Source organism: Cariama cristata, unplaced genomic scaffold (genome assembly GCF_000690535.1).
Source record: "Cariama cristata isolate BGI_N322 unplaced genomic scaffold, ASM69053v1 scaffold7576, whole genome shotgun sequence".
NCBI lineage: Eukaryota > Metazoa > Chordata > Aves > Cariamiformes > Cariamidae > Cariama > Cariama cristata.
In genome coordinates this window covers 48616-76510 of record NW_009623803.1, presented here as the reverse complement: position 1 = coordinate 76510, position 27895 = coordinate 48616, and the positions used below count along the sequence as shown (strand labels likewise).

General features: G+C 41.8%; 1 protein-coding gene across 1 annotated transcript; it reads right to left on the bottom strand.

The window, feature by feature from the left end:
* On the bottom strand, window positions 1–27576 carry RP1L1 (retinitis pigmentosa 1-like 1). Its single transcript, XM_009702906.1, has 6 exons — window positions 26938–27576; window positions 8455–8660; window positions 1879–6457; window positions 1243–1317; window positions 817–885; window positions 1–774 (listed from the first exon to the last, which is right to left on the bottom strand). The coding sequence occupies exons 1-6, from the start codon at window positions 27574–27576 to the stop codon at window positions 1–3; spliced, it is 6342 nt and encodes a 2113-aa protein (XP_009701208.1).
* Between the last annotated feature and the right edge of the window lie 319 nt (window positions 27577–27895).

The window sequence follows — 27895 nt, the reverse complement described above, 5'->3', positions numbered from 1 at the left end:
CTAGAAGTCCAGGTCATCCTGGTCAATCTCATCAGAGTCTTCTTTCTTTTTAGAAGCCTGAACTTCATCAGTATGTTCATCATCCTTTGGATCTGCACCTTCAGCATCTGCCTGGTCCTCATCTCCCAAAGGATCAGTGCATGAGGATGCGTTGTCCTCTTCTTCTTCCTCGCTGTCAGGATACATCTGTGAGGGTTTGCTGCTCTCATCACTTTGAACCTCTCCATTGGGATGGCTGCTCATGGGGCTGTTGTCACCTTTGCATTCCTCTTCACCTTCATCTTCAGATCCTTTCTGGGATTCCTGTGAGAAGTTTCCTACAGAAGAATAACAAGAAGAGGCAGCTACTTTGTTCAGAGACTCTAGCCTTTTGTGAAGTTTTTTGCCTTTGGCCTTTGAGATGCTCTCAGAAACCTTGTTGTTGCCTTTGTATTTTTCATGTGCCTCGTCAGGGTCATCACTGGTAGGTTTCTCATAATTTTCATCATATTTGTCACCTCCTTCACTGTTGTTTTCCCCCTGAGCTGAACATGCCTCGTCTTCTGACTCTGGATTTGCATCTTCCACTGCCTCAGCTTCATTCTGCTCAGCTTCTTCACTTCCTTCTGCAGCATCTCCTTCAAGATTGATGTCAGTTCCAGAGGCATCAACATCTCCTCTGCATTTGGATGTCTCTTCCTCATCATCAGCCCCAATGTCCTCATCCTCTTGCTCCTCTGCTTCTTTATCTTCATCGTCAGCTTCATCTTCAGTTTTGGACTTCTCTTCAGCTTCCTGCTCTTCATTTTGAGTTTCTTCTTCTTGTTCTTCCTCTTCTCCGTTTGCTTCCTCCTCCTCCTCTTCCTTTGTTTCTTCCTCCTCTTTTTCTCCCTCTTTTTCGTCTTTTACTTCTTCCTCCTCCTCTTTGGGGCTTTCTTCCTCTTCTTCCACTTCCTGCTCCTCTTGTTTTGTTTCTTCCTCATCTTCTTTTGCTTCTTCATTCTCCTTTGTTACTTCCTCCTCTTCTTGCAGTTTCTCCTCCTCTTTTGTTTCTTCCTCTTCCTTCATGTCTTCCTCCTCTTTTGTTTCTTCCTCCCCTTCCTTCACTTCCTCTTCCTCTTCTTTTATTTCTTCCTCCTCCTCTTTTGTTTCTTCCTCCTCCTCCTTTTCTGTTTCTTCCTCTTCGTCCTTCACTTCCTCTTCCTCCTCTTTTGCTTCTTGCTCCTCCTTAATGTCCTCCTCTTCCTCCTTTGCTTCTTCCTCCTTCTCATTCACTTCCTCCTCTTCCTCTTTTGTTTCTCCCTCCTCCTCTTCTGTTTCTTCTTCCTCCTCTTTTATTTCCTCTTCCTCCTCTTCCTTCTCTTCCTCCTCTTCCTTCTCTTCCTCCTCTTTTATTTCCTCTTCCTCTTCCTCCTTCTCTTCCTCCTCCTTTATTTCCTCTTCCTCCTTTGCTTCCTCTGCTGCTTCCTCTTTTACTTCCTCATCTTCTTTCTCTATTACTTCTCCCTCCTCCTCCTCTTTTATTTCTTCCTCTTCTTCTGCCTTCATTATTTCTTCTTCCTCTTTCTCTTCCTCCTCCTCTTTTACTTCCTCATCTTCTTTCTCTTTTGTTTCTCCCTCCTCTTCCTCCTCTTTTATTTCCTCCTCTTCTTCTGCCTCTATTATTTCTTCTTCCTCTTTCTCTTCCTCCTCCTCTTTTACTTCCTCATCTTCTGTCTCTATTGCTTCTCCCTCTTCTTCCTCCTCTTTTATTTCCTCCTCTTCTTCTGCCTTCACTATTTCTTCTTCCTCTTTCTCTTCCTCCTCCTCTTTTGCTTCCTCTTCTTCTTCTCTCTCTTTTGTTTCTTTCCCCACTTCTGCTGCTTCCTTTTCTTCTTCTTTGGTTTCTTCATCTTTAACCTCATCCTCCATCTCACAGTTTTGACTCTCTGATATTTCAGGTCCTTCTCCATCTCCACTCAACATTGAGCTGTCTACTTCATTTAATTCTGCCTCCTTTTCTTCATTGCCCTCCACTTCCATTTCACTTGGCTGGAGTTCACCCTCATCATCCTCCTCATTTGGATTACCATTTTCGGCTGCTTCCTCCACAGAACTGCTGGGAACTGTTTTGATGTCTTGGGCCGTTTCTGAGACACAGGCTTCCTCATTATCATTTTTCTTCAACCTCAGAATTTGCTGTAAATCAAATGCTTTCATGACTGGGGCATTGGTGGCCACCACTGGGTTTCTTGTGGGCTTGGAAGCCATTTTTTTCCTCACACAAGAGTCACATGGGCAGTATTCCTCCTCACTTGTTTGTTTTGTAATACTGGCCTCAAAAGCTGCACTAAATGTTGTATCTTCATCTAGATAAAATGATAAGTCTGATGTGTCCTCTAGCCTAGTCTGGGTTCCATTCTTGTCACTGAAGAGTGACATTTTATGCATAGTTTGCAATCTCCGTCTCCTCTGCTCAGTTTGGAGTGTTGACTCACGCTTGAGTGGTTCATCTGGAGGTCTCGGCATCTTCTTCCCTGCTCTGGATTTGATCTTCTTCATCTCCTTCTCTATGCTTTTTTGTATCCTTTTACTCACTTCCTCCTTCAGCTCCAGTATCATTTCATCCATCTGCTGGTTGTTCTGCAGGTTCCACCTGACTTTGAACTCATTCATGGCACTGACATAGTGAGTCATGAACTCCTTTTCAATTTTCTTGAGCAGTCTCAGGACCCAGACTGGGTCTGGATCCACTGACTTTTGCCGGACAAGGGATGTAGCCACACTGGTGGCCATATCGACTTTGGGCTCTGGGTCATTTGGAGACTCTTTTTCAAGCTGCTCTTCCAAACCAGCTTTCAGCTCTGTCCCACAATCAGCATCATTGACATTTGTATCATCAGTAGTGGCTAGCTGATCAGCTTCCTCTTCAAGATTTTCTTTTGGGAGTTCACCATTCACACCTTCATCTTCCTCTTGCTCTCCATTTTCAGTCAATTTGCTGTTTTCTTTGTTTTCATTTTCTCCCCCTTCCTCCTGACCATTTTCACAGTTACTGCACTGATCCTCCTTATTCTGTTCTGCCTCCTGAATTAAGGAGTCCTCTCTAGTAGACTGTGCTTTTTCCTCATCCTTTGATTTTGAACAGGCTGTCGAAGGTCGAGATGATTGCTCTTCCTCTTTATTTTGTTCCTCAGCCTCAGTCAGTTCAGTGCAAGTCTCTACACTTTCCACTTGTCCAGCTGATTTTAATTCAGCAGTTTTCTGTGCCATTAAAGTGCAGTCCCTGGCACCAGCTGTACACTCTTCTCCTGAGCCACCAGAACCACTGCTAACATCAACCCCAGAGGAGGACATGGGAGTGAAGTTATAATCTACAGATTTTGGGGCTTTAAACGTGGAGGCTGTCTTTGCCTGCTCACTTGCCTCTTGACTTGAACTTGGACCACTTTTTTCAGCTGTGCAACCAAACAGGGCTTGAAAAATATTTAGCAGCTCCATATACCTTGGCTTATTCAAACATTTTGATTTATCTGATGGATCTTCTGACTCTTCATCAAGGAGTTGAAGACTGGCAAGACAAGTAATCAAAATGCTGGCAGAGTTACTCAATTTTCTCCCCATAGTGGGGGACACTTCAGGCAAACTGTTTGACCGGTCAAATTTTGTTTCATGCTTTGAACTGAGCAAGGCCTTCATGATCTGGACGGAACTCTGGACAGAGGCTGGCAGGTCTCTTCTGTTGTTATTTTCGCTGGATGTAACTGGCTGGCTGTATTCTCCCTGGTCAACTTTGGCAGCTTCGGACACAATCTCAGAGATTTGTTCCTGATTCATGCATTCTTCAGCCTCTTCATTAATTGCAGTGTCTTCTGCTGTCTCTTTTCTGACTTCATCCTTTGCCTCATCTTCAGTCTCCTCCACAGTCTTTTTCTCAGCTTTTTCATCCTCTGAGATTTCCTCGGCATTTGTACAGTATGATACCTCAGTGGTTCTCTCTATACATTCCTCTTCTGCGTTATCCTCCATTTCATATTTCATAAGCAATGTTTCTGAAGGGATTTTATGTAGCCATTCTCGCACAACTTCTTCTGGAGATGTATTTGGTAGAGTAGATGGCATTAAAGCACTCCCTTCCTCCTGCATGGCTGTGCCTTCTAACTCTTCCTCCACTTTTCTGTTGCAGGAATCATCAGCCTCTTTACTCTTCTGATCATTTATTTTGGTTGCAGCTGACTTAGACCCATACGATGTTGCTTTGGAGGAATCTACAATTTCTTTCTGCTCTTTTTCTGTGGTCAGCACTGACTCAGTACCTATGCTGCTAACGGAGGAATTCTTCAGCATGGTTGAACGTATTTTTTTGCTGTTTGGCTTCACTTTTGGTGGGGCAGGGCAATGCATACTACATACTGACAAAGTCTCAGACAATGATGCTCGGCTGGAGTTTGACATCTTCACGTGAAGAGTTCTAGTTCTTATCTGCCTTGATTTTGAAGCTTGAGATATGTTTGATTGTGAATATCTATCATCACTTTCCTGGGATATCTGTGTCAACAAGCATTTATCTTTTATTTCTGACTTTGAAGAGACTCTTGAAGAGACACTTGCAGGATTTCCATTCCTAATCCCAGCCTCAGCTGAGTGATCACCTTTTGAACATACACTCTCGCTCATACTTCCCTGTCTTGAAGAAGGGGCTTCTGAATTAATCTTGGAATGACCCTCTCCAGCTTTTCCACTAGGGCTTGAAACACTTGAGCAGAGGGATGATGGCTTACTATTTTCTTCTCTATGGCTTCTCTTCTTTGAGCCTTTTGAGGATTCACTGTAGCCATTGGTGGTACTTTTCAAGCTTTTCTCCCCAGTAAAACCTGCAATTGCTTCTGCTTCACTAGTAGATGAAATGTTTGAGTGAAAAGATCCTGAATTATGAGACATGGGGTCTCTGATAGATTTTTTCTTGATTTCACATGAGCTTTTGGAGTAATCAGATGCCCTGCTGCATGATCTTAGATCATCTGCATGTAGGGAATTCTTTTTATTCAGAGGGCTTTCAAGTGAAGACACAGACATTTCAGATCGTGCATCCAAATGAATATGGCTGTGTTTGCTCTTTTTGGATCCTCTGGAAGAGCAAGAGGCATTGCACAGAATGATCTCATCACTGTCGCTTCTTCTGCTGTTCCTGTCACTAGCTCTGAAAGGAGGGGATCCTTGTGTAGAGCATCGTTCACTTTCGCTGCTGTCATCTCTAATTGACTGGTTGGGCTTTGTTTTTGTTGACACTGAGCTGACTTCATTGATTTCATTTTCTTCTTGTTCTGCTTCAACCTCTTCAGCCTCTTTCTTAGGGCAGGACTCACTGGAGAAGGAGGAGACCACTGCATTGTCATCAGAGCGATCATCCTGCTCACTCTTTGCTCTTGGTGTGGTACAGTTACTAGACTTGCTGTGCACACTGTTGGCAGGAGTGGAGCACCTAGTGTTATCTTCTTGATTTACCTTCTGAAGGCTTGAGGAGGACATGCTCCTACCCACACTACTTGTTTCTTCATATACATTGCTCTTGCTCTGTCTGGACTGCAGAGATGACCTTGACATGACACTCCCAGCTCTGCTGCTTTCAAGCTCTTCCACATCATCTTTCAAGCACTTCACAGAGGAAACTTCAAAACAATTTTCATCTTCATTTTGTGGATTGGTTTTGCTGGCCTCATGGTATTCAGGGGCATCTTGAGTATCCAGGTTGTTTTCACAGCTTGAATGTGACGTTAAACCAAAGGATGAAGGTCTCTGACTATTGCTCGTGCTTACCCGAGTGTGTTCTTGCTGGTCTTCTCCATTGGAAGCACCTGTAGACAAACCACTTCGACACATACATTTTTTAATGGATCGATATGCCACTCTGTTCTCTATTGTCTCTGAGTAGGATGAGGACTCTTGCACAATGTGCTCAGAGAATTCCTCACTGGATGTGGTGTGGAGGCTATCCACAGAAGCCATTTTTTTGTGGACTATTCTCCTCCGGGAAGATGTGCTGGAGCATGACGACCGTGTGTGCCAGGTGCTTCGTACACTGGGCTCTTCCCTCTGGGATGTGTGCATGGGGTTTTTCCAAATGTCATAGTCCTGGTGTTTCTTTCCACAGTTATGACAATGAGCCTCATCACATTCTGATTCCTCAAGTTTTGACATGTAAGAATCAATATCACAGGGATATAATGACTCATCTGCCTCTGAGCTGGCTTCTGGGTGCATTTTCTGTAGAGGGTCTACTCCACTGTCCTCCTCTACACCTGACTCTTCGCAAGGCATCTGGTTCATCAGATTGGACTTTTTGATCTGGGTAGACCACTGCAAAGTCTCATCATTTAGCAAGCGGAAGCGGACTTTCATCTCAACGGACAAGCTACCATCCTTGTTCACATGTACCCGTTTTTCTATGTCATCATTGACCAAGGAATGGACCAGGTCCCCAGGTTCTGGATGCGAGCAACTGTTTGAGAAATGTAAGCCATTATCTGGTGAGGTGGCGAGACCATTAGGATATGACTTCTCTGATGATAAGGAAAATCTCATGGACCTATTGCTTGATGCTGACCGTGGATGGATAACACTTTTTTTAGCTTTCAGTCCAAAGTTCACTGGAGTTTGAAATAAGTAAAGAAAAGAAAGATAGAGAGAAATGTTAACTCATATAAAGATGACACAAAATATATAGGTCAAACCCTCAAACTAGTGAATACTGATATTATTCCATTAAAGCTAAGCCTCTGCCAGTTCACATAATTTAAAAATTTGGCATTGACTGAGTGATGGCCATAAATGTTAAGTTTTGAACGAATAATGTATATTAAAATCTTCTATACCTTAACCTTGTTATTTTTTTAATCTAAATTGAAACACAAACTTTTTTTTGTTGTATTAAGTGCATGCCAGGAAGAAAATATATATATATATATATACAGAGCAATTTAATCTCAGATTTTCTGTATTTTATCAAGTTGCAAATATGGTTTTATTTAACTGTGGAAGTTTTCATCTTTCTTATTCAGTTGGGGAAAAAAACATGGAGAAGCAACCCTGTTCCTTAGATGGAGGTCAAGTGTCACATATTTATTGTGCATCATCTACTTCTCCACTCACATACCAGGAAACGCAGGTGTGGCCGTGTAGACCAGAGCAGCACTCAGTCCCTGCAGGGATGTGCCACCATGAATAATTATAATGCTTATTAAAACATAAAGAACAAATGGAAAAGGAATTGTAAGCTGGTGATAGTTATAAAGAGAAATAGTAGTAGTTATAGAAGAAATCAGTGATAGTAAGGGAATTTTAAGAATTGTAGTCCGAAGAACATCTCTATGGCCCAGTGCAGTGATCCGTATAGATTTATTGAGGTCCTAGACCCTTCGTTTCATGCAGAGTACATTGCTATCATTCTATCTTGCAAGACATGCATCTATCTTGTTTCTAATATACGTTTGTTTAAAGTTTACTTTTGCATATCTAGACAACCATATGCCTCTGTGGGCATATGGATATGCAGCTGAATGGAGGGTATTTTAGGAAGGCAGGGTTGAACAGGGAGTAGACCAGCCAGGATCAATAACACACGAAGTAGCTCTTATCTAACCATCCTTATGCATTTGAACTGATGTATTTGCTCAGTCTCTTGATGGACAAAGTTTCAGTTTATTCCCACTGCTCCCTCCGATTTTTGGTGTCTCAGGCAGCAAGTGCAAGATGCCTCTGTCCTTAAGTTCCTACAACTAGTTGTCAACACACAAGTGAATCTTTCCTGGCTCCCAATATTGACAATGGAGAGAAACAGGTAAACCTCCACAGCACACTTCATTTCATCCTAAACCAAACCCCTAATATAGGTGAGATTAATTGCCCTTTGGGAATGGGAAGTTTCTGTTCGTAGGCTACTGAGAGTGGCTGGTTTAACTACCTGTGACCTCAGATAACTCATGATGAAGTGCCTAAGAAATATTATCCTGAATAACTCCTTCCTGAACATAACCTTTCCATAAAAACATGTTTTCTTCCCAAAGGGCCCCTCCGCAGCTGTAACCTGCAGGAGAAACTGAGTCTCCTGCTGACAAAACCAGGGCATCCTCTGGTCCTGGTGCAGGCAAATGCAGAAGTACAGGCATTATGTGACAGACAGACAAGGGGATGGGATATTCGTGGGAAATCTCAAGGGTTTGGGGAGTCTCAGAGGCAGACACAGGAAAGGAGGGAGTTCTGGAAGGAAAAGGAGACACAGAGATATGAAAGAGGAAGGGAAGTCAGCCAGACACGGGGAGCATGGAAAAGAAAGACTGGAGGGTGTAGGGAGGAAATCCTAGAAGGAAACCAGAGAAAAAGAAGGGGAGGATGGAAAGGCCCGGGAGGCAGAGAGAGGGAAGTACATTTTCCACATGAAATCTGGACTTTGGGGCAGTACAATAGGTGCCTGTAATCTCCACGTTGTGGGACACAGACCTGGAGACGACTGTGCAATTTGTGCCAGAGTTTTTCTTACTTTCATTGTTTTCATTGACGTTGTTGCCATTGGAACGGGGAGCCAGGCCGGGCAGCTTCTCCACCGAGTGTTTCCTCAAATTCTCCATCGATACAGGTTTAAATGGCTCCCGTCCGACACACACCAGCACGCTGGGGCAGTGGAGCAGAGCCTGCATGCTGTCGATCTAGAAAGAGAAGAGCAAGTGGATCACCACGAGCCAACAGAGCAGAACTGGGTTTTACCTTCCAGGTCCAGAATCAATCAACCTTTAGATGTAGCCTAAAATAAAATAAACATGGTTCTGGAGAACTTCAGTGTCTAGCAGAGCCTTTGGGCAGGCTTTGTTGCAGAATTCTTCCATGGAAAGAGAGAGACTGCCTCGTTTTAATCTGATCTCCTAAGATAGGGAAGAGGTGGGAGAGATTGCCTAAGGGAGAAGATATCTCATTTATTACAAGGTTTTACGTCTTCTGGGAAAGATTTAGGCATAATCAATGTGGTAGTGAGGAAGGGGGTGGAATTGGAGGCTTCTCAGTTTCCTTTCCAGAGAATTATACTCTTTAATTCTTGTAATTGCTGTGTGGGACAGCAATTATTACCTGGTAAATGCTGCATTCCAGATTGACCATTAGTTCTCTTCCTTCCTCTGCTCAGGAAGGAACAAGAACTGTTGCTTCCCCTAATATTACCGCAAATACTGTCTCATATATTACCTCAGGTACTGCCTCAATGCTGGACAATACGGGATATTGTCCCTCGGTGTGGGAAGTGCCTGTGAAGGACTCTCCATTCCTCCACAAGGACCCAGGCATCTTCACCTCATGACCTGTGCCTGCATTACACACCAAGTCCTTCACGTCAGCTGCAGTTGGTAACAGGGAGCAGGGCTAGATGGAAAGTCACTTCTACCCAAATACAATGTTTACCTAGGATCTAAAGGAGCAGCAATCATTCTTGCGATGAACGCTGACTAGACGAAGCCTGGACCCCTCTTCCATCTTGCTTCTGCAATCCCTTATTTGTAAGACTGAAGTTAAGATCCCAGGTAAATCACTTGTTGGCTTCTGAAAGGAGGAGAGGGCTCTCTTGCAGTCTGAGAGGGCTTTAGAGTGGCCAGCATCCAGCAGCTTTGTGCTGTCAGGGCTCTCCACAATCCAGCTAGAATGCTCCTTCCTCCTCAGACTGCTCCGTCAGCAGAACATCTCTAGAGCATATGGGGTCTCACCAACAAGAAGTGACCATGCAATGGCCTACCAAGATGTTAGCTAGCACTGGTAGTGGGCTGAGCACTGTCTTGCCCCTAAGATGCACCCTGACCTCACTGTGTCACTTCATCATCATCCTTTCAACTAGCAACTGAGTATGGAAGAGAACAAAACCCAGAGGAGCTGTGATGACAGTTCTGCAGTTGTCACACATGCCTGGCATGACAGAGCATGAAGAAAGGACCTCATTCTCTAAATATTGCTATAGCAAAGGAACGAAGAATGAGGCCCCCTTCAGAACCCAAGCCCTTAGTTTGTGAAATGCCTCTGGGGTTTTCTGAGACTGGTTAGTACCAGTATGGCCTTGAGAGGTACTAAGACAATAGTGCTGGAGCTTGTGCAAATAAGAGAGGGTGGATGTGTGGAGGGTGAAAGAACAAGAGAGAGACATACAGAATCACACTCAAGAGTCAGTTAAACACTTCTTGTAATTTTTCTTACAGTAGAGCAGGTAGCATCAATTTTTTAGTGGGAATACACTAAAATCCCATCGTCTTCCCATTATTATTTATTTACTGTTTGTACTATAGCAACACTTGGAACTGGAGACCCATTGAGTTTGGTGCTGTAAAAACCCACAGTAAGTGAGAGTCTACTCTCTAAAGCTTGCATTAAGCACCACTGTGTGTAAAGCAACAAAACTCCTGACCCTATGTGATGAGCATCATGAAAGAAATCAGAAAATCACCCGCAAATCTCAGTCTATCTATGTCTACTGCTTGTCATTTGTCAATAAATCCACTTTCGGTCCATACATTTTTAAAGGAAACATCTTTCTAGCTCGCTCAAAAAGTTTGTAGAAAAAAGATAATTTAATAGATGACAATATTTTGAATAAAGTTCTGCCACCTGTATATTTATTTTCCTTCTTTACTTTTGAGGGGGTGTGTGTTTGTTTTTTATTCCTTTAGTGATATCCTTTGCTGTGTCCTCATACAAGTAGAAAAAAGATGAGGATAAAAAAGGAGAAAAAGAAAAGGGAAAAGAGGGAGGGAAGAAAGAAAACTAGATGTGAAATCCCTTCTGACCTTAATGTAAAACAATCTGACTTTAGAACCCCACTAAGTTTAGAAACTATTCCTATTTGCAATGGACATTTTTTTCAGTGAAAACTATTTTTTGCCCAGGACATTTCCTCACATGGTACTGTGTCTGTATATAGATACTTCAATCACACTCATCACCGGTGCGTTGTGTGTGCAGAAAATAGATGGTGCCAGTGACACAGCTTCAGGAATCAGTGGAGCTGAGCCAGCCGTTATTGAATTTATATATACTGCACTAAGCAAATCCTTTCATACGGAATACATTTGTGTTATGTGACTTAAAATAAAGAGACTGTCATGTAGTATTTCTGGCATCATCAGCTCTTTAGTGGTGTTTATACCTCTAACAGCTTTTCTTCCTATTATCTTGCAAGCTTGATCTCTTTGAACTAATAATTTTAGAAATTCATCTAAATTTAGGAAACCAGCACTCCATAATGCTTCATTGCTAAAAACATTTCAGCAGCTGTAAATACAATAGAATGTTTCCTAAGGCTTAAATAAATCATTTTTCACACATTGATTTGGTTTAATGCGACATCCATTCTGTCAGAGCAGTACAGTGCTATGGAGTTTGGATATAGTTCATCTCAGTTTGCTCAGCACAGAGCTTTCACACATTGCTGCATGAATCCCATCCTCTCAACAACACGTCGCTACCGGGGCTATACAGAGGACATCTGTCTTCAGGGTAATCAATATGGCATTTTTTACTAGGGCTAAATGACCTCTAAACAGTATGTCCCCTCTTAGGTGTTTAGCAACTTGCAAGTTGCTCAGCCTGTCCCAGGATGATGTCCATGTGTTGCGTCTCAGATTTGCTTCTTTTTAAGGAATATATAAAAAATATTTCCAATGTGAAGGGTTCAGATCCTGAACCTGCAGGCATGCCAGTGTCTACTGCTGCTCCTGAATGTGCTGAGTGAAATACTGGCCCCATTTCAACCAGTGGCAGAATTCACCCTGGCTTTTCTGGTGTCTGCATCACACTGCTTTCAACTAGGAAACGACATGAAAAAGGGGAGCTTTCTTTTGCTATGCTGCAGGAGAAGTGATCCTGTTCTTCTGGTCGGACATAACAACCACCAGAAAAAGAGTTATTAGGACTTGTGAAACTGTATTTTCCATGCACTTTCTGCCATTGATTTTCATGCTGGGGGAGGAAACAGGACATCAAACAGAAAATTGGTAAAGTGGCTTGAGAGATAAGATTGCAAGATTTGGCAATAACACCATGGTGAAAAGCAGACACAGTAGCTATTCATATTTCAGAAGCACTTGAGCCCCAGAGAAAGAGACGAAATAGTAGATCTGATTAAATTATGAGAAAATAATCTGATGTTGAATTGCTGTTCAGGATGGGTAAGAGGTGGGAATGGTCTTGCAGAGAGCAGAGTGTGAATTCCAGCGTATGGGATGTTTTTCAAGGCTGAGACGTGCCTCCCCAAGCACAATTCTAGTCTAACTCTCAGGAGTTCTGCTACTCTAAGGTGGCTTGTTCTGGGACCTAGGCTTTTATACATAATGTTTCATAAGCAACTTCTATAAAGGAATATATTTTCATCATCTCAGATAAGTCATGAAAAACAAGGAACAGGCAACCTTCTGTAAATGTTGAAAACAAAGGCCAGGAAGATAATAGCTAGATTTTGCCTCAAATTTTAGACATTTAAAGGTTAGGTGTGTAGGACTGAGCTAGTCAACCAAGGCTGTATAGTCCATGTAGGATGGGCAATTCCTGTACCCTGCGTTGAACAACTCTTCTACTGAGAGACAAATCATAGAATCATAGAATCATTATGGTTGGAAGAGACCTCAAAGATCAAGTCCAACCGTATATCCAATGCCCCCATGCACGCTAAACCCACTAAACCTTGTCTCGTCATGCTCTGGAGATACCTCTTTCTCCTTTTGTATCAGAGCACCTTGGAATGATTAGGAGAGGTGTAGACATCTAACCCAAGGCAGATTAACTCCAGCCAACATGACCACTCAATAGTTATCAGGAAGCAGCATCTGAGCTGAATATTGAATATCAGTCTTCAGGCTCCCAGGCCTGTGCTCCTTCTTGAAGGCCATGTTATTTCAAGGAGTCGCTCCTGTTAATTGCTGTTTTAGGAATATAGTCATAATTAACTTCAGCTGTATAATATCAAACGTGGCATAATCCAAATATAAGTAAAATCAGTAACAGAACATGCCGGGACAAACCTTATAGGTCTGTCCAGAAGCATAGAGACTATCACTGCAGTAAATATTAAATTATTTTAAAGAGTCCTTTCAATTTCTTGCAGTCAGTGAAAACCCAGGACTTTAGAGGCTGTCGCTCACCTTTACTGTATTGGAATATTTTTTAATTTATTTATACAGGAAATTCCATTTAAATATAAGAAAACAATTTTTTTTCACTGTGAGGGTGGCCAGACACTGGAAGAGGTTGCTCAGATATGTCGTGGAGTCTCCATCCTTGGGGATATCCAAAACCCAGTTGGACACTTGAACAACATGAACCTAGCTGCACACCTGAACAGTCTGCTCTGGTTGACTGTGCTTTGAAAAGGGGGGTTGGATGAGATGATCTCCAGGGGTCTCTTCCAACCTCAGCGATAATGTGATTCTGTGATTTATTGTAGGAGAGGTGGTTGTTATTTTCATATAGACATCAGACTGAGGATAAGTGTGGCAGAACAGAAAGAGTAGAAGGTAAACATTCTTATCTGCCTTAGCTGTTACAATCCATTGAGAAAAATAAATGCCATTAAGGTAGGATGTGCTTCATTTTAAAGCAGCAATAAAACCTTTGATATTTGGTGCTTTCTTTTAAGGTGGAGAGATCAGAAGGTGTCCCAGTGAAATAAAATGGTGGATACTGGTTGGTCAGCACAGATTTTTTCCAACATTAAAGGTTTTTTTGTCTGCTCAGAGATGCCATTTATCTCTCCTGAGCAGTAGCCTGTAAGGAAATCCTTCTGGCAAACAGATTCCCCACTTCCCTCAGGCTGCCACAGCAAGATTCTTGAGCACCCATACTAGGGTACCATGTTACAAGAAAACAGTATTACATCACGGCCCAATTTAGCCATAAAAAACAGAGGCAACTGATTGTGAATACTTAAAATCTGGTGATCATCTGAAGGAGTTGTGATGGAGAAGGGAATGCCTTGACCTGTTGTTTCTCCGTTAGCTCATCACACTTGACTGTAAGTCATCTTTTCCAATCTAGGCTTCTTGCACATTGGTGGAGAACAATCAATATTTCTGGGAAACAATTTAAGATGTTCTAGGGTATCTAATATCTGCCTAAGGATGGCAGACAGGATACAAGATAAATACGAGACCTGTGCCTCACCAGACTACTGCATGAAAGCTAAGCAGGAAACATCTAGAATATTCGTGTAGAGACAGTTAGAAAATCAAGTGTCTTCATTTGCAAGCCAAATCCCAAAACATGGTAACTTCAAGAATATTTTAATCCATCATAAGTGAACAGTCAGGAACAAAATGGAAGAAAATTAATGACTTATGATAAAAGTCTTTGATGGGTTAGGAAGGAGTTCCTTTGGATAGCTCAGGCCCCATTCAAGCCCTCTTTTGAGTTCCCTCAATGTAATCACCCTATCATATGAGCTCACGAGAAGGGTTGCTCACAGTTAAGGCACTTGATGTTCAGAGACAAAAATCCACTAAGCAAAATTCACAGGGAACAATCTCTAGCAGCTTGCACTCGGTGGGCTGAAATAGACTCCCGTTAAAGTGTTTTTGCGTAATCCCTGAAAATGAAATGAAGTTTCTCAATCTTACTGTAAAACCTGATCCAAATGCCACTTGAACCAATGGAGAGACACTTGCTGACCTCTACAGACTCTGGATCAGGAAGCAAGAGGATTATGGAGGCTGCGAGTGAAGTTCTGAACCGGAGAGCAGAAAATTTGTTGCCAATACTTGCCTCTGTTGAAGTATTCTTGTTTGTATCAGTCAACTTCTGGCCCACAAACGATTGTGGTGTCTTAAAGACCAGATGCTACCATGTGAAAAAAATTGCAATTTGCTGTGCGTTAAACCTATATGCACAGACTCTTCCAAGGAAATGTCAGCTATGTCTTTAGGTTTCATTCAAGTCTTTGTACTTCTGACAATAAAATTATGATTTTTCAAAACAATAAAGCTTCTGTTTACTTGCATACTTCATTATCTCATACCACAGGAGCTCCCTGTCAGAGTGGGATATGTCACGTATGGATTGGTTCGAAAAAGCTAGATGTTCTTTCCAATAAAAAAGTTTCATAGACGTTACTCTGAGCCCCACTGGGGAGGCCGCCATGTGCGAGGTGGAAATGAAAGGACATCCTTCCTTCTGAACTATGTCTCTTTTTTTTCCAGTTTGGCTGCTATCCATTGGAGAATGGTTTGTCTCCATGAACGTTACCATACAATACCTACCACAAAGGGGCTGTGATCTCAGCAAGGACCTCTAGGTGCTACTGCAACACAATTAATAATAAAAAGTCATCAATACCTAAACAGAAGAAAGACAAACATAACACCTCTAAAATGAGGAATCTGTTGCTTGTTGTGGAGAACATGCTATCCTCTGGCTCTTTCCAGAGAAGAAAGAACCTTTGTAAACCTCACTCACCTCAGAAGCTGAATATAGATACCAGTTTCTGATGAAGGTAAAATGCAGGAGTTACCTTTTGTTTTTCCTCTACTGGCTACCAGCCAACCAAAGACATTCTAGAGTTAGAGAGAAAAAGACAGAATGGGGAAATAATGCACGACACGGTTGAGATGACAAATCCGTAAGCTAATCCACCCTCCAAAGCAGTGTAGAGATGCAAGGGAGAAACAGGAAAAGCTTGTAACAGACATGTTGAAGAAAAGGCTAACGGGCTGAGTTCATTGCCTGTTATGCTGACTCATTGCCTCGTTTCCTTCTGCTCTTTCATCTGTTCCCTTTTGTCTTTCATTCAGATTTACAACTCTTTGGAGTGCGAAGAGCCCTTGGGTTTTGTAGTTGTACTCCATTCAATCCAGGGGGATCCAGGCTCTGAACTGGGGTATCTCACTTTAAGCTGAGAACATACTTGCCCTTCCCTCCCCCTGACTTTGCACTAGAGGAATTAGAGTGTGGCTCTTTTGGGGAGTGGTTTTTTAAAGCTATGCTAATCTGTTGGTCAGAAGGTGAATCATGGGGTGTTGCCACTCCATGCCCACATACATATTAGCAAATTAGCGGAAGAAAAGAAGGAGGAAGGTATAGGAAAGTGCATTACTTGACCTCACTTTCCCTAACATCAGCATGGGCAACATCCCCCACACCCTACCACAGTGGAACATCCCTTTTCCCATCTGTGGAGAGGCTCGTGGACACGGCATGGGTGTGTATTTGATGAGCAGCCAGAAGGCTCTCCCCATCATATCAGAAGGAACGCAGAACAAAAGCTAGAAATGGATCTAATCCTCTGCAAACTGTAGCAGCCAAATGATTAGTCCAGAAGAGAGTACGCAGCATCCCTTCTGTCTCCCACACCAAATCAAATATCAGCTCCCAAAATCCACATGCAGGAAGCAGGACAGATGTCAGTGTCCTAGGCTCCTGCAATAGCAAGGAATCTGCTAAACATAAATTACACACTACTACCTTTATTTGATGCTTATATCAAGGGAATATGGGCCAGTCCATTGCTCCAGATGTTGAAATGCAGGAATATAAGATTGTTTGCAATACCAACACTTCTAAAAACATCAGCATCTTCTAGAACTTTTCAGACATGAGCTGTCTAGTTTTCTTTTTTGACCACTGTGTAAAGCTGCATGAAAAATTATAGCTTTGGGAGTTGTGATCTGGAAATCAGGCCATGAAGCACTCAAAAAGCCAAGTAAAATATGTGAAAGATAGAGGAATAATGCACTGCACTGCTTTCTCAGTCAACCACAGGCAAAGATCATGTTTAGCTATTGCACTGCTGGCAGCTTTTCCTGGAGTACTCACAGATGCCTTTTCCCTGTGTGTGACACTTTGCCCATGCATAAAGAAAATGTTCTGAGTTTGGCCGTGGAAATAGTCTGGATGAACATGTCTTTCAGCAGTCCAGGAGAAATACTACAATCAACAGGTGAAGAGGACAAAAAGGGGAAGAAAACTGATTTACAGCTTTGTTCAGTTTGGAAAACAGGCTGCTAGGATCATATGAGAGGTGCCACGGTTACTGCCTCTGTGGAGGATGATCTGGTTCCTGATGAAGACTATGGGAGGTTTCCTGAGGACTTTCACTGAGTGCTGGATTGAGTTGGGGAGGTACCCGCATCACACTGACTTCATATGCAAGCTTTTGATGGCATTTTCCCTGCCCACCCGCCCTGTCAGCTTGAAATGAGGTTTGAGACTGTTCTAGTCGCAAATCAGCCAGAGGAACAGAAAATTGCTGTTAAGGGTGCAAATTTCAACATAGAAAGGCACTTCTTAGAAAGTTTTTGCTGCAGATACTTTCCACCTTGTGACATGCTGCAGTTCCTCGATGAAATCAGAGTCCACCACCTGCTCCTTTGGTATTGGGTTCATTAAATCTGATCCATCCAACATCAGCATTTGAAAATCATGGTCAGACTAACATCCATGCCACCCCAAGTGCCTGCTCCTATTCTCTCCAAGGGCAGGATTAGCTTACAAATTAACAAGTCTTGAAAAATGCTAAGCATTTTGTTCTTGTGACTAGCTTTGTGGTGACTGAGTCAGTGGGAAGGATATGGTTCACGAGCTCAAGCTTTTCCCTGTGACCAGAAGTTCTCAAAACTTATTCTTTTTATATGGAGAATATCTACGTCATGGATGAAAAGCTACTCCAGCTGGACGCTATAGGGAGAAGGAGGGAAACACAACATAGATGTGCTCCAACTAGCTGTAGGAGCTGGGATTGAGTATATAAACCCTACTGCTTCTAGAACAAGCTTATAGATCCATATGGCTTTGGTCCACAGTCTTATGATCCCAAGTGTCTCTTAGCATAAACATTTGTGCATTGTGCTTTGTTGAGCACTATGGATACACTCTACGAACTCCAGAAGCTCAAGGCATAGAGAGAAATGTTTAGCTGAAAACCCTGGTTTAATTGAGTAGTTTTCTTGTTATTGAGTCCAGGGTTTCACTCTCAGTTTGAAAAATCTGCAGTACAAATGTGAAAGCTGGAAAGCTGTTTACTTCTACACAGTAGAAGTAGCTCCCCTGTTGTTAACTGAATTTATTTCAGAAAAGATGTGAGTTGAAAGAGAATCAGACCCTGCTAAGAGTTGTAGCAGAATCCTTTGAATTTTCTGTTCAGGGCCCAAAAGGAGGAAGCAAATTGATGAAAATGCAAAACATCCTCTCTTGTCCTCTCCCGTTATTGGTAAAAACTCCAAAATCTGCATTTTGGAAAACCAGATTTCCCTATGAAAAAAATGGCCTTTCCTGCAAAAATTCTTTGCTGAAACAACGATTTCTGCTAAAAGTACTTAAAGAAAGTTCACAGTTTTTCCAGGAGAGGGTGGAATTCTGCTATTCTTTGTACTCTAGGTAAATGAATAAATAGAAGCATCACGTTCACAAATATTATTGCATATGCTGAACAATATGATAGGAAATATCTTTGCCCTGGATTAAATTCAAAAGAATTAGAAAGTAATTACACTTTGCTACATTACTATTGAAAGAACAAAATCTCCTCAGGCGAAGGGAATCATTTGCATTTGGTATAGGTTAGATAAGAAAGTATTAGATTTGGTATATGTTAGATAAGAAAGTGGCTAGCACACGGGGTCCATTTAACTACATCTTGTAAGGCACTGGGCCAGATGATTTCAGGGCATCTCAGAGGTTCATAAAACACACCTGGATATGAGTCTTCTTATGGATCAGGTTCATGGAAAGTTTTGCTGAAGTTTACAGATCGCTTGTGTAAATCTCATTGAAGTCATTATGGTTTTGGCATGGAATCAGAGAATATTGAACCTGAAACCTGTGGTTTGTTTTTAGACTATGAGTCATACACATGGTGGGTGGAAAGTGGTACAGTTCACTTGATAACAACGGTTTGCACCAGATGAGGGGCTGAAATTGGTTGCAATTATTCATACCTGAACACAGAATGAAAGCAAATGTCACAGTGAATATCTCAACATGGAACCAGAAAGTTAACTATCCCATGGAGGGAAATTATCACCTTTCTTCTCTTATTGTTTATATATACACCACATTTTAAACCAGCTTATTTGCCTCCATGTATCCCATTTCCCTCTTACAATTCCATCAGGGTCCTGATGACACCTGTCATTAAGACAGATGAGCTTGGTAGACAGCCCAAACATGAATGGCCTAGAGGATACCTGCGGGCAGTCTACAGATGTCCTAGAAATGGCTATATGGATGTGTAAATCTGAGTCAGGAAATATGTCAGACAAGCCTGTTTCCTGGCCTTGCGCCCTAGGGTCGCTGTAAATGTAGTCATTATTATCAAGAACAATTTAGTAATAATAGTTAGGCCAATACCTTTACTAATAACAACTAAAAATAAAAGTTCTGTCTTTACTACTCAATTAACCAGTTCTGGATCCAGGGCACTGGAACAGTTGCCTGTACAGTTAAATTGTTAGAACGGTCTTTAAGTGCATATAAAGCCTGGATCAACTGGCACTCTCCCAAGTAATTCCTGGGCAGATCTAGGAGTTAACATACGCCAGGGACCACCCAGTTTTAGAGGCTGTGGGAATTAGACCCTATTTTGGAAGCTACATAGCATGAGTATGTATAGATGGTGCCATTTGGTGTCAGGGTCAGAGAATGTGCCCTGATACTGTTCTGTCTACTAGAATAGCTGTAGCCCGTGGTGCTACTTCTGTCTGAGGAGTATCTTAGCCTACAGGTTTCTGGAGACTGGGAAGTTTAAGAATCACTTCATATGTGCCCTTCTGTCTTTCTCCAAGACTCCTACAGCTGGTCACTACCAAAGATGGCTTGATTTGACCCAGAACGGTTGGTCTTGCCACAGCATTTAGTGTGTCTCGTTCCAAACTCTACACAAACACAGAAGAAAAATGAGGGTCCTTACCCCAAGGAGTTTCTAATAACTAATCCTTTACAATCTCCAGTTAGTGGTGCCTGAGGAAGCATTCCTTAACTCATGATTGCTCCCCTGATTAACTCGCACAGTAATTCTCTGATCCCTCAAGGAAATTTGGTTGCATGCATTGCTCATTCTGCAACATTCTCACTTGTAGACTCTAAGGCAAAAGAGAGTCTTTCTGGTCATCTACTCGGCCTTTCTACATAACAAACTGGATCAGATTCACTCATTAAATATAACAACTTACGGTCAGCCTTGAGTGAGCCTAAGCAAAAAAACATCTGAGTCTTGGCTCGACTCCAACAAACATAAAACTAGCCACATCCCTTGGAAAACTCTTCTGATGGTTGATAAATCCCATTTGAGAAGCTCATGGTAATTGCCACCAGTAGCCATAAACTATGTAAACTATTTGCCATAACACACTGTGGTTTCAAATGCCATACATGAAGGAGTACTGGATTTTAAGGAAGAATTTGTTTTGGTTTTGTTTCAATTTAAGACAGCCAGTAAAAGGAAGGCCTCGTGATTTAACAGTAAGTGCAGAAATCAGGACATCTGTGACTAGAGACAGTTGTCATGTCGCTGGGTTCCTGTGACTTAAAGAAGCCTTAATGACTGTTCAGCTGGTGGACTCTGGATAATTGCCATTTGTAAGGGAAATCCTCTGTGCACTTGCTGTCACGTAAGCCTACACGTCATTTCTTATAGTTTAATTGTCTGTGAGGATTTCTGGCCTTTCTATGATCTCTGTCTGCCTCTTTGCCCCTAGAGGCATTCTTCCCTCTCCAGAGGTAGGCGGTGAGGATCTACACATAGGTGCATTCTCCTGTGCTTCAGACCATGGAGGAAGAAAATCCACTAGGTTGTATAAAAACTTCCCAGAACAGAGACGAAAGTCTGTCTGATGGAGAAGACAACCTACAAATTTTACTTTACCTTTTTCTATTAAGATATCTGCTCTTAGTAGCATACCTGGATCTTTTTCAATGTAGAACCGATGTCCCCAGTAAAAATTAGGAAAGCTGCAATTTTCAAACGTCTCATCAACCAAGTAATGTTCAGATGCACAGTCCCATGTCTTGTGTTTGCTAATATTTAAGCAACTGCAGTGCTTTAAAACAACAGTATAAAACTTGAGTCTTAGATAATTTTAGGTGACTAGTCTGATCTGGTCTTCTGATCTTATTCTAGAGTCAATAAAGAGAGGCCAACAGGCAAAATGACTCCCCATCCTCAATGCTTAATAAGTTGATCAGATTTAGATTAATTAGGTCCAGGTCTGTCCATCTTTTAGTGAACAAACTTGCACAAAGTTTCACTGTCAGTGAAAATGTCAGTGTTAGTCAGTATTAACCTAAATAACAGATTTCTCTATTTGGGCACTATTTCCAGTTAAACACCTGGAAAACAGTAACTAACGGCTTAATCTGAAAAGAACTATATGATTTACACTTACTGAAAATTTAACTGATTTTTCTAAGCTAAAATCAAATTAAATTTATCTCCAGTCCCATAGTTATCAAATTACTATCTCAATTTAGAAATTGACAACAAAAATCATGGTTAATTGGGGAAGAGGGGCTGTTGGCCCTGCTGAAATTAATACTCCAATGCTTAAACACCTGTTCGTTTCTGTGGGACTAGCTCTCCCTTCCTAGTAGGCAGCCTGCTTGATGCTTGAGAGTAAAAATACTGGTTTTACCTCATTCTAGGCTTCGGGAGTTAGGATGAAAATTCAAATGTATAAATGCCAATAGAACCACTCTGGATTTATACTAACATTGGAATCAGGATATTTCACTCTCTGTTTCTACTGACCTGAGTTTTGCATAATTATTAATTATAGGCTAATTCTGAATTCATAGCACTGAAAGGCTCTCTGGCCCAAGAGCAATGAAGACCCCGTAATCCAGGCCACAGAAGAAACAAAACAGCAAATAGACTGACCTTTCCTAGGAAATTCATAAAGTACAGTTTTGAAAATATGTGAGAAGTAAATAAGCAGACAAATAGGAGCAAGAAAAGACAAAATAATAGCAAAATAAGTGCGATCACAAAAGCAAGAGCTCTGCTGGCCTCCGGTAGATCTTGATGCTACAATACCACCTTTGGCCTTACAATGAACTTCATCTGGATTAGGACTCTGCACAGCTGCCCACGGTCACCTTCTGACTTTGTTCCATGAAAAAGAGGTAAAATGTTCACTTTGTTGGCTTCATGAAATTACTAGCATTTCTTCCTTTTCAGGTAAAACCTTACATTAAAGCCAATTTGAATAAAGAAAAAAGGAGACAAAACGAGGCTATAAAAATAAATTATACAAGTTTTGTCTGGAGAAGAAACGTACTGACATGCATAACCAGTGAGATTTGCAGTCCAAAGAGTTTATTTCCCTGTGAGTTACGACTGAATTAAACTTAGAGGCTTACTGGAAACATTTGTGGACCAGGCAGACTACAAAAGGAAGAAAACACTTTTCTCTGCTTTTTCAAATCAATACTACATGAAAGGAACAGAACACAACAAGCCTGTTCCACGCATGTCTAAGTTTATACTCATGTAAAAGTATAATAGGAAACCAAAGACTTCTAATTTTGAGGTGTTCTGGATTTCCTCAACAAAATGGTAAAGATATTAAAACAGAGCCACTGGGACAACATATGCCAACCATACATTATGTTGCAGAGGTGATTTAACTTATCTTAAGATTCGAGTTTAGATCTGGAGTTATATTAGTAGAAGAAAACAAAAGGAGGCTGAAGAGACAACACTCTTAGCTCTATGAATAGCACTTTCATCAATGGAAGAGATCGATTCACCTGTAGGAGAGGAGATTTTTCCTTTTCTGTGTTCAGTTTTCAAGAGATCAAGAAAAAAATGAAAAACAAAAGAGACATTGTGAACCTGCTATTAAATGCTGTGAATTATGTTATTCTAAGCCAGACAAATACAAAGTCAATCGAGCAGTCGTCCAGATGCATTGTTTAGGAATGAATCTCTCTGTTATTCAGCTAATCTGTCAAATCATGGGAATTAACATCAAAAGTTACTGTTCCCCTCAATCCTAGCCCTCTTTCCCAGAAATAATGGCCTCTGTAATAAGTCTTGCAAAAAATTTACATAGGCATGTGATAAAAAGTTTACAAAATTGTTAAAACAGAATTTTAATTATTATTCAAAGAGAATAATATGAGAAACAAGGAACTACACAAGAAATATGAAGCACCCAGACACCTTTGAATAGTCATGGAAGAATGGAGGCTTGTTTTCATTGACTGTGACAGAAAATACAAAAGTAAGTAAAAAGGCAAGATGTACAGTCAAAATTAATCTTCAGCACCAGTTGAAGGAGGTTATTTCAGGAAATCCTCCAAATTGTGTGACAAATTCACCATTTTCATTCCTCAAAGAAACTGTTAGTATCTGGTGAAAACTCTGGGACACCAACAATTGTGTATAGGGAACAGAGGTCTTGAAGATGAGGTATGACAAGAAAACTTAGACAGAGAGCAGAAATGGTTTAGAAAATCCTTATGAAAGGAAAAGATTGGAAAATCCAAGACAGAATGACTTTTTTTGTGGTTTAAATACTTTGCACTTGGGACTAGAGTAACAGCTCCTGGAAGTCCTAACAGGAAGGACCATTGAATGAGCGGTAATGAACACAAGAGGTAAAAGATTGAAATTAAGAATGGCCAGAAAATCGCTTTGAAAGATTCTCCAGAAAAGATATTAATAATCACGTTTCCTAGCTATGTGTAAGCTGATAACACTGATCAGGTTGGACCCATAGTCACCTATCACTGTGATATTCTACACAAGAATAAAAGGAATGCAAATTAAATTAATAAGGTACAGAAGATGAACTGCCTATTGAGAAGACAGTAAGGAAAATTTTCACATCCAAAAAAAGAATCCCAAGGGAGCATGGAGAGATTAAGTGATGGTGTTTGATCCACACTCACATTTCTGCAGATGGAAAACATGGAAGAAAAAGCAGGATGGGGGGGAAGGTCTCTATGGGATCCCTGGGATTTATTGTGGGAAGTATTATTACCACTACACAGAGGATAGTCTTAAACTCTGTGGCATGCCAGAGAATCTAGCTGCAACAAAGGTCATCATTGCCTTTTTCAAGTGATGTTCTTGTGCCACTTGGGTTGAACCATTTCCAGAAACAAAGCCTGAAGTGGAAGAGGGGGTGCAAAACAAGCCACAAAGCTATTGACACGTTGTCTCCTGAAGAGATCTGCATAGCTTTTCACTTAAACTGTCAGCAAAGATGTTAGCATGTAAAACTTGGTAGGCACCATCAACTTCAAATGCTCCACAGTGACCACTTCTGGTCAGTTAGTACCCATGTCATTCTGGCCATGTCTTGCCACATCTTGGCACATTGGGGTGAGGTCTGACTCTGGCAGAACAGAGACCTTTAGACAGGATGAACACCACTGTGGAGTTGAAAATGTAAACTATAATTGCATGTCTTTAGATGGAAAGAAAGATGGAGGTTGAATAATAGTGAAGATATTGTGTTTACAGAGTGTGTATTTAGTATATGCCCCAGCTAAAAATGTCAGTGTTTATAATGACTAGAAGGAAAATTTTAGGAAACTCAATTAAGAATCACAAGGAGAACATTTAGATTGCACTAAGAAGTAGAAGGCAAAACTTTTCTTTAGAGAAATGAGTGAAAATTCTCAAAAATGGAAGAAGTGAAGAGGAAGTTACTACCACTACAGAAGACTATTATCTCCATGTGGACTGAACAGGAGTCCACACCTTGAAAACTGGAGAAATCAGTGACAAAATAAAATACTTATCCGTAGATTATAACACTTCTTGGCAGCAGGGTTGGGTTTGTTGTTTGGTTATTTTCTTAATTCGAGATGGCTACATTTGTAGTAGTAAAGCAAGTGGTGCCAGACCCTGTTCTCCAGAATGGAGGTCAACTGAGGCAGCCTGGCTGCTTAAACACAGGCTGGCCATGTCCGAACCACCCATGCTGAATGGTTCCAGGTCCTAAATCTAAACTGTTGGGAGACTGTTACTCTGGGTCAAGACCAAACCAGGGAAGACATTAAGAATTTAGCAGAATGGAAAAGAGAAGGGTAAGATCCTTCTTAATTTAGTAGTATAGTTGTAGCTGTGGTACACAACACACTTCACCTTGCAAATAAATTGATGGAAGCTAGAAAAAAATAACCTAATTGATTCTGAAGGCCTCTAGACACCTGTCTTTCGCCAGCTCCAAGTTCAATGGACTGTCAGCTTGGTCTCAATAGCTCTATGGGAGCTTAGCCACTTACCTCACTTACTTACAGAAACATTTAGACACTGACATACAGGTATCTGAATCTGAAATGAATCCAGCTCCAGGTACCCACAGTCATTTAGACAGTTGCTTGGAAAGCAGCTGTCTGAAGTGCCTGTTTCTTTCCATTGACTGCCGAAATAGCCTAGAGCACGAGATTCGTCTTGCCTACCATGCAGTTGCCTACAAGTGAGTCATTTTTTTCTGCTCTCCCATTAGGAGAAACACAGACTCTGGACACACTTAGAAAAGATTAATCCCACAGTCAGGTGGCCAGCTTGCTCATCTTGGACTTAGACAACTGACTCTTAGACGTTCAGTTTGAGGAGGTGAATTATCTGTTTTGCTTATCCTAGGCCATGCTTGGATTGTCCATAGTTAAGTTTCTTCTCTTGCTCTTGGGTCCCTTTTCATAAATCCTTAGTTTCTACAGGACTCTCAGTTTCTCAGCAAGATTGCAGTTTCACTTGGCTGGCATACGTGGAGTGGCACTGTCCTTGCCCTGACGTTTCACCTCATCCCTGCCTGCACTCGGGCTGAGATTCTTTCAGCCTCTAGATCAGTAGGACTGGGAAAGCTGTAGCAGTAGGATGTTCAGGAAGGACATTTTCCTTGGATCCTCCAGCTGAGAACAGGAAGCTCTTTCCAGAGTGGTGGGCATAGCAGAAAGCACTATGATATGACATGTTGCCTCCATCGGGAAAGATGGCTAAGGCATCATTATCCCCTCCCTCTCTCCTTCATAGCTGCACATTCCTGTCCCTGTGCCAGGTCAAAATGATTTGGGTTAAAAATATTCCTCCCTTTTTTTCCCTTCCTGGATAGTGGGTCATTTGAACCGAAGTCATTTCAGTCATCTGATTCAGAAAGTGACACCACAAATAGTTGCAACGTTACCACTGAGGAGCTGGCACAGCACTGTAAAGGTGGAAAAAGTGGCAAGGAGCAGGGTAACTGCTCCACTCAGCTGCATTGCCAGGGACAAGTCAGGTTGACGTGTGAGACCTCTTCCGGAGAAATGGAAGTACAGGTTGGTCTATGTTACAAAGAGATGGAGAAGAAATCAGGAGAATCTCAGGTTTGTCAGGAAATTCCTTTGGGAACAGAAGAACAAAGGAGCTGTCATGCCCCAAATTTAAGAGTCCAACCCAACTGGCACATTCACCAAATTGTCAATACAAATGCATCTCCTGATCCCACTTGTACCCTAATTACTTATGCATTTATTAGTTACATTACCATAATGCTGAGGATCCCACATCATGAGCAGGAGCCTGTTCTGTTAGGAACTATGCAACCACAGGATGCTACCTAAGGGCCATATTATTCTGTTGAATTCCCAGTTGCTAGATATAGAAAAGTTAAGCCTCTGTTGGGACATGCCTCCCAGGAGAAGATGGGAAGCTCCATTACTAGAAGTTTATTTAGGGTTTTATGCCCAGCCGCAAAACATTGAGCTTCTGAACTTCTGTCAGGAGTTGCCTTCCATTGACCCAAATCAACATCTGATGTATGAAGTTCTTGAATGACTGAACAAGATTCTTCTACATCATCTTTTCATGTAATTAATGGGGAACTAACTGATGTGACACTGACTACACAAGCCCAAAGGATTAAGGTAATGTGGGTAACTATTGGCCCCATGAGCTAAAGGATTTGCATCACAGGGAATGCAAACGCTGATAACATCTGTTACAATAACTGACCAGCACCAGATATCAGAGGTAATACTTGCCTTCTTCCCATCAACAGTGTAGAGCTTCTTCACTGGGAACTGCAGGATCTCTGAAATCTCATCCAGGAGTGTTTTGAAACTCCTGGCATTTCTGCGGTTCAAGATAATTGACCGTCGAAACCCACTTTCTCCATTCTTAACTAGAGTGATTTTCTTGGGTATTCTGGGGCCATGCTGAGTGAAAGGTGTGGAATAATCTTCAAGCTTGCTCTCCTGAGCTGCTCTTCTCAAAGTACTGGAGGGACGACCATTTCGCGGAGGGCCTGGCCTGTGTCCCCCAGAAGTAATGCTAATAGGCTTCACGTATTTCTTGTCGGAGCAAAGATACCATCCTCCGTCCTCCAGCTGGTCCAGATCACTGATGCAATGTATTCCTCGTGGGGTGGTGATGGTCCGTACCCCAAATGGCAGTGGGATCCGATGAGAGAGGTCATCCATGAGTGTATTGAAGCTCTTGAAGCTTCGCTGGTTGATGGCCATCTTGACTCCCGCAAACTGAGGATCTCCACTCTTGAAGAAGGTTATTTTTTTGGCTGGGAGTACCTTGGTGACAGTGCTTGTCCGACCCACGGAGGGAAGGGACTGTTCATAGTTGTAGGAGCTGGTGGTTGACAGGTAGTCAGCAGGCACCTGAGTCATCCCTCTTGCTTAAAGGTAGCTACAAGAGAAGCAAAAACAGAGTAGGGTTTGAGTCATGCAGAATCAGTGCCTGACTAGCACGGGAGCAAAGTTTTTTGTCCTCAGAACAGTTTTATCATCTATACTTGATCAAGAGCAGATTGTACCAACGTGGAGTTGCGAACTCACTGGCTCAGGTAGATACGAGGAAGCACAGCAGAAAGAGTGGCCATGACCCTGCTCCTTATAGTTACATCATCTTTGGCCTGCAGATGCCAATGAGAATTCAGTGTTGGTCACTCCTGAGGCACAAAAAGCATGAGTCAGACCCCAAGCAAAA

Excerpts from the sequence above, each read along its gene's own strand:
- RP1L1 (XM_009702906.1), bottom strand. The coding sequence starts at position 27,576 with ATGACTCAGGTGCCTGCTGACTACCTGTCAACCACCAGCTCCTACAAC. Across the intron at positions 8,661-26,937 it reads ACACTGTTGATGGGAAGAAG|ATCGACAGCATGCAGGCTCT; the intron begins GCAAGTATTACC and ends TTCTCTTTCTAG. Across the intron at positions 886-1,242 it reads AGGAGGAAGTGAATGAGAAG|AAAGACGAAAAAGAGGGAGA; the intron begins GAGGAAGAAGCA and ends GAGGAAGAAGTA.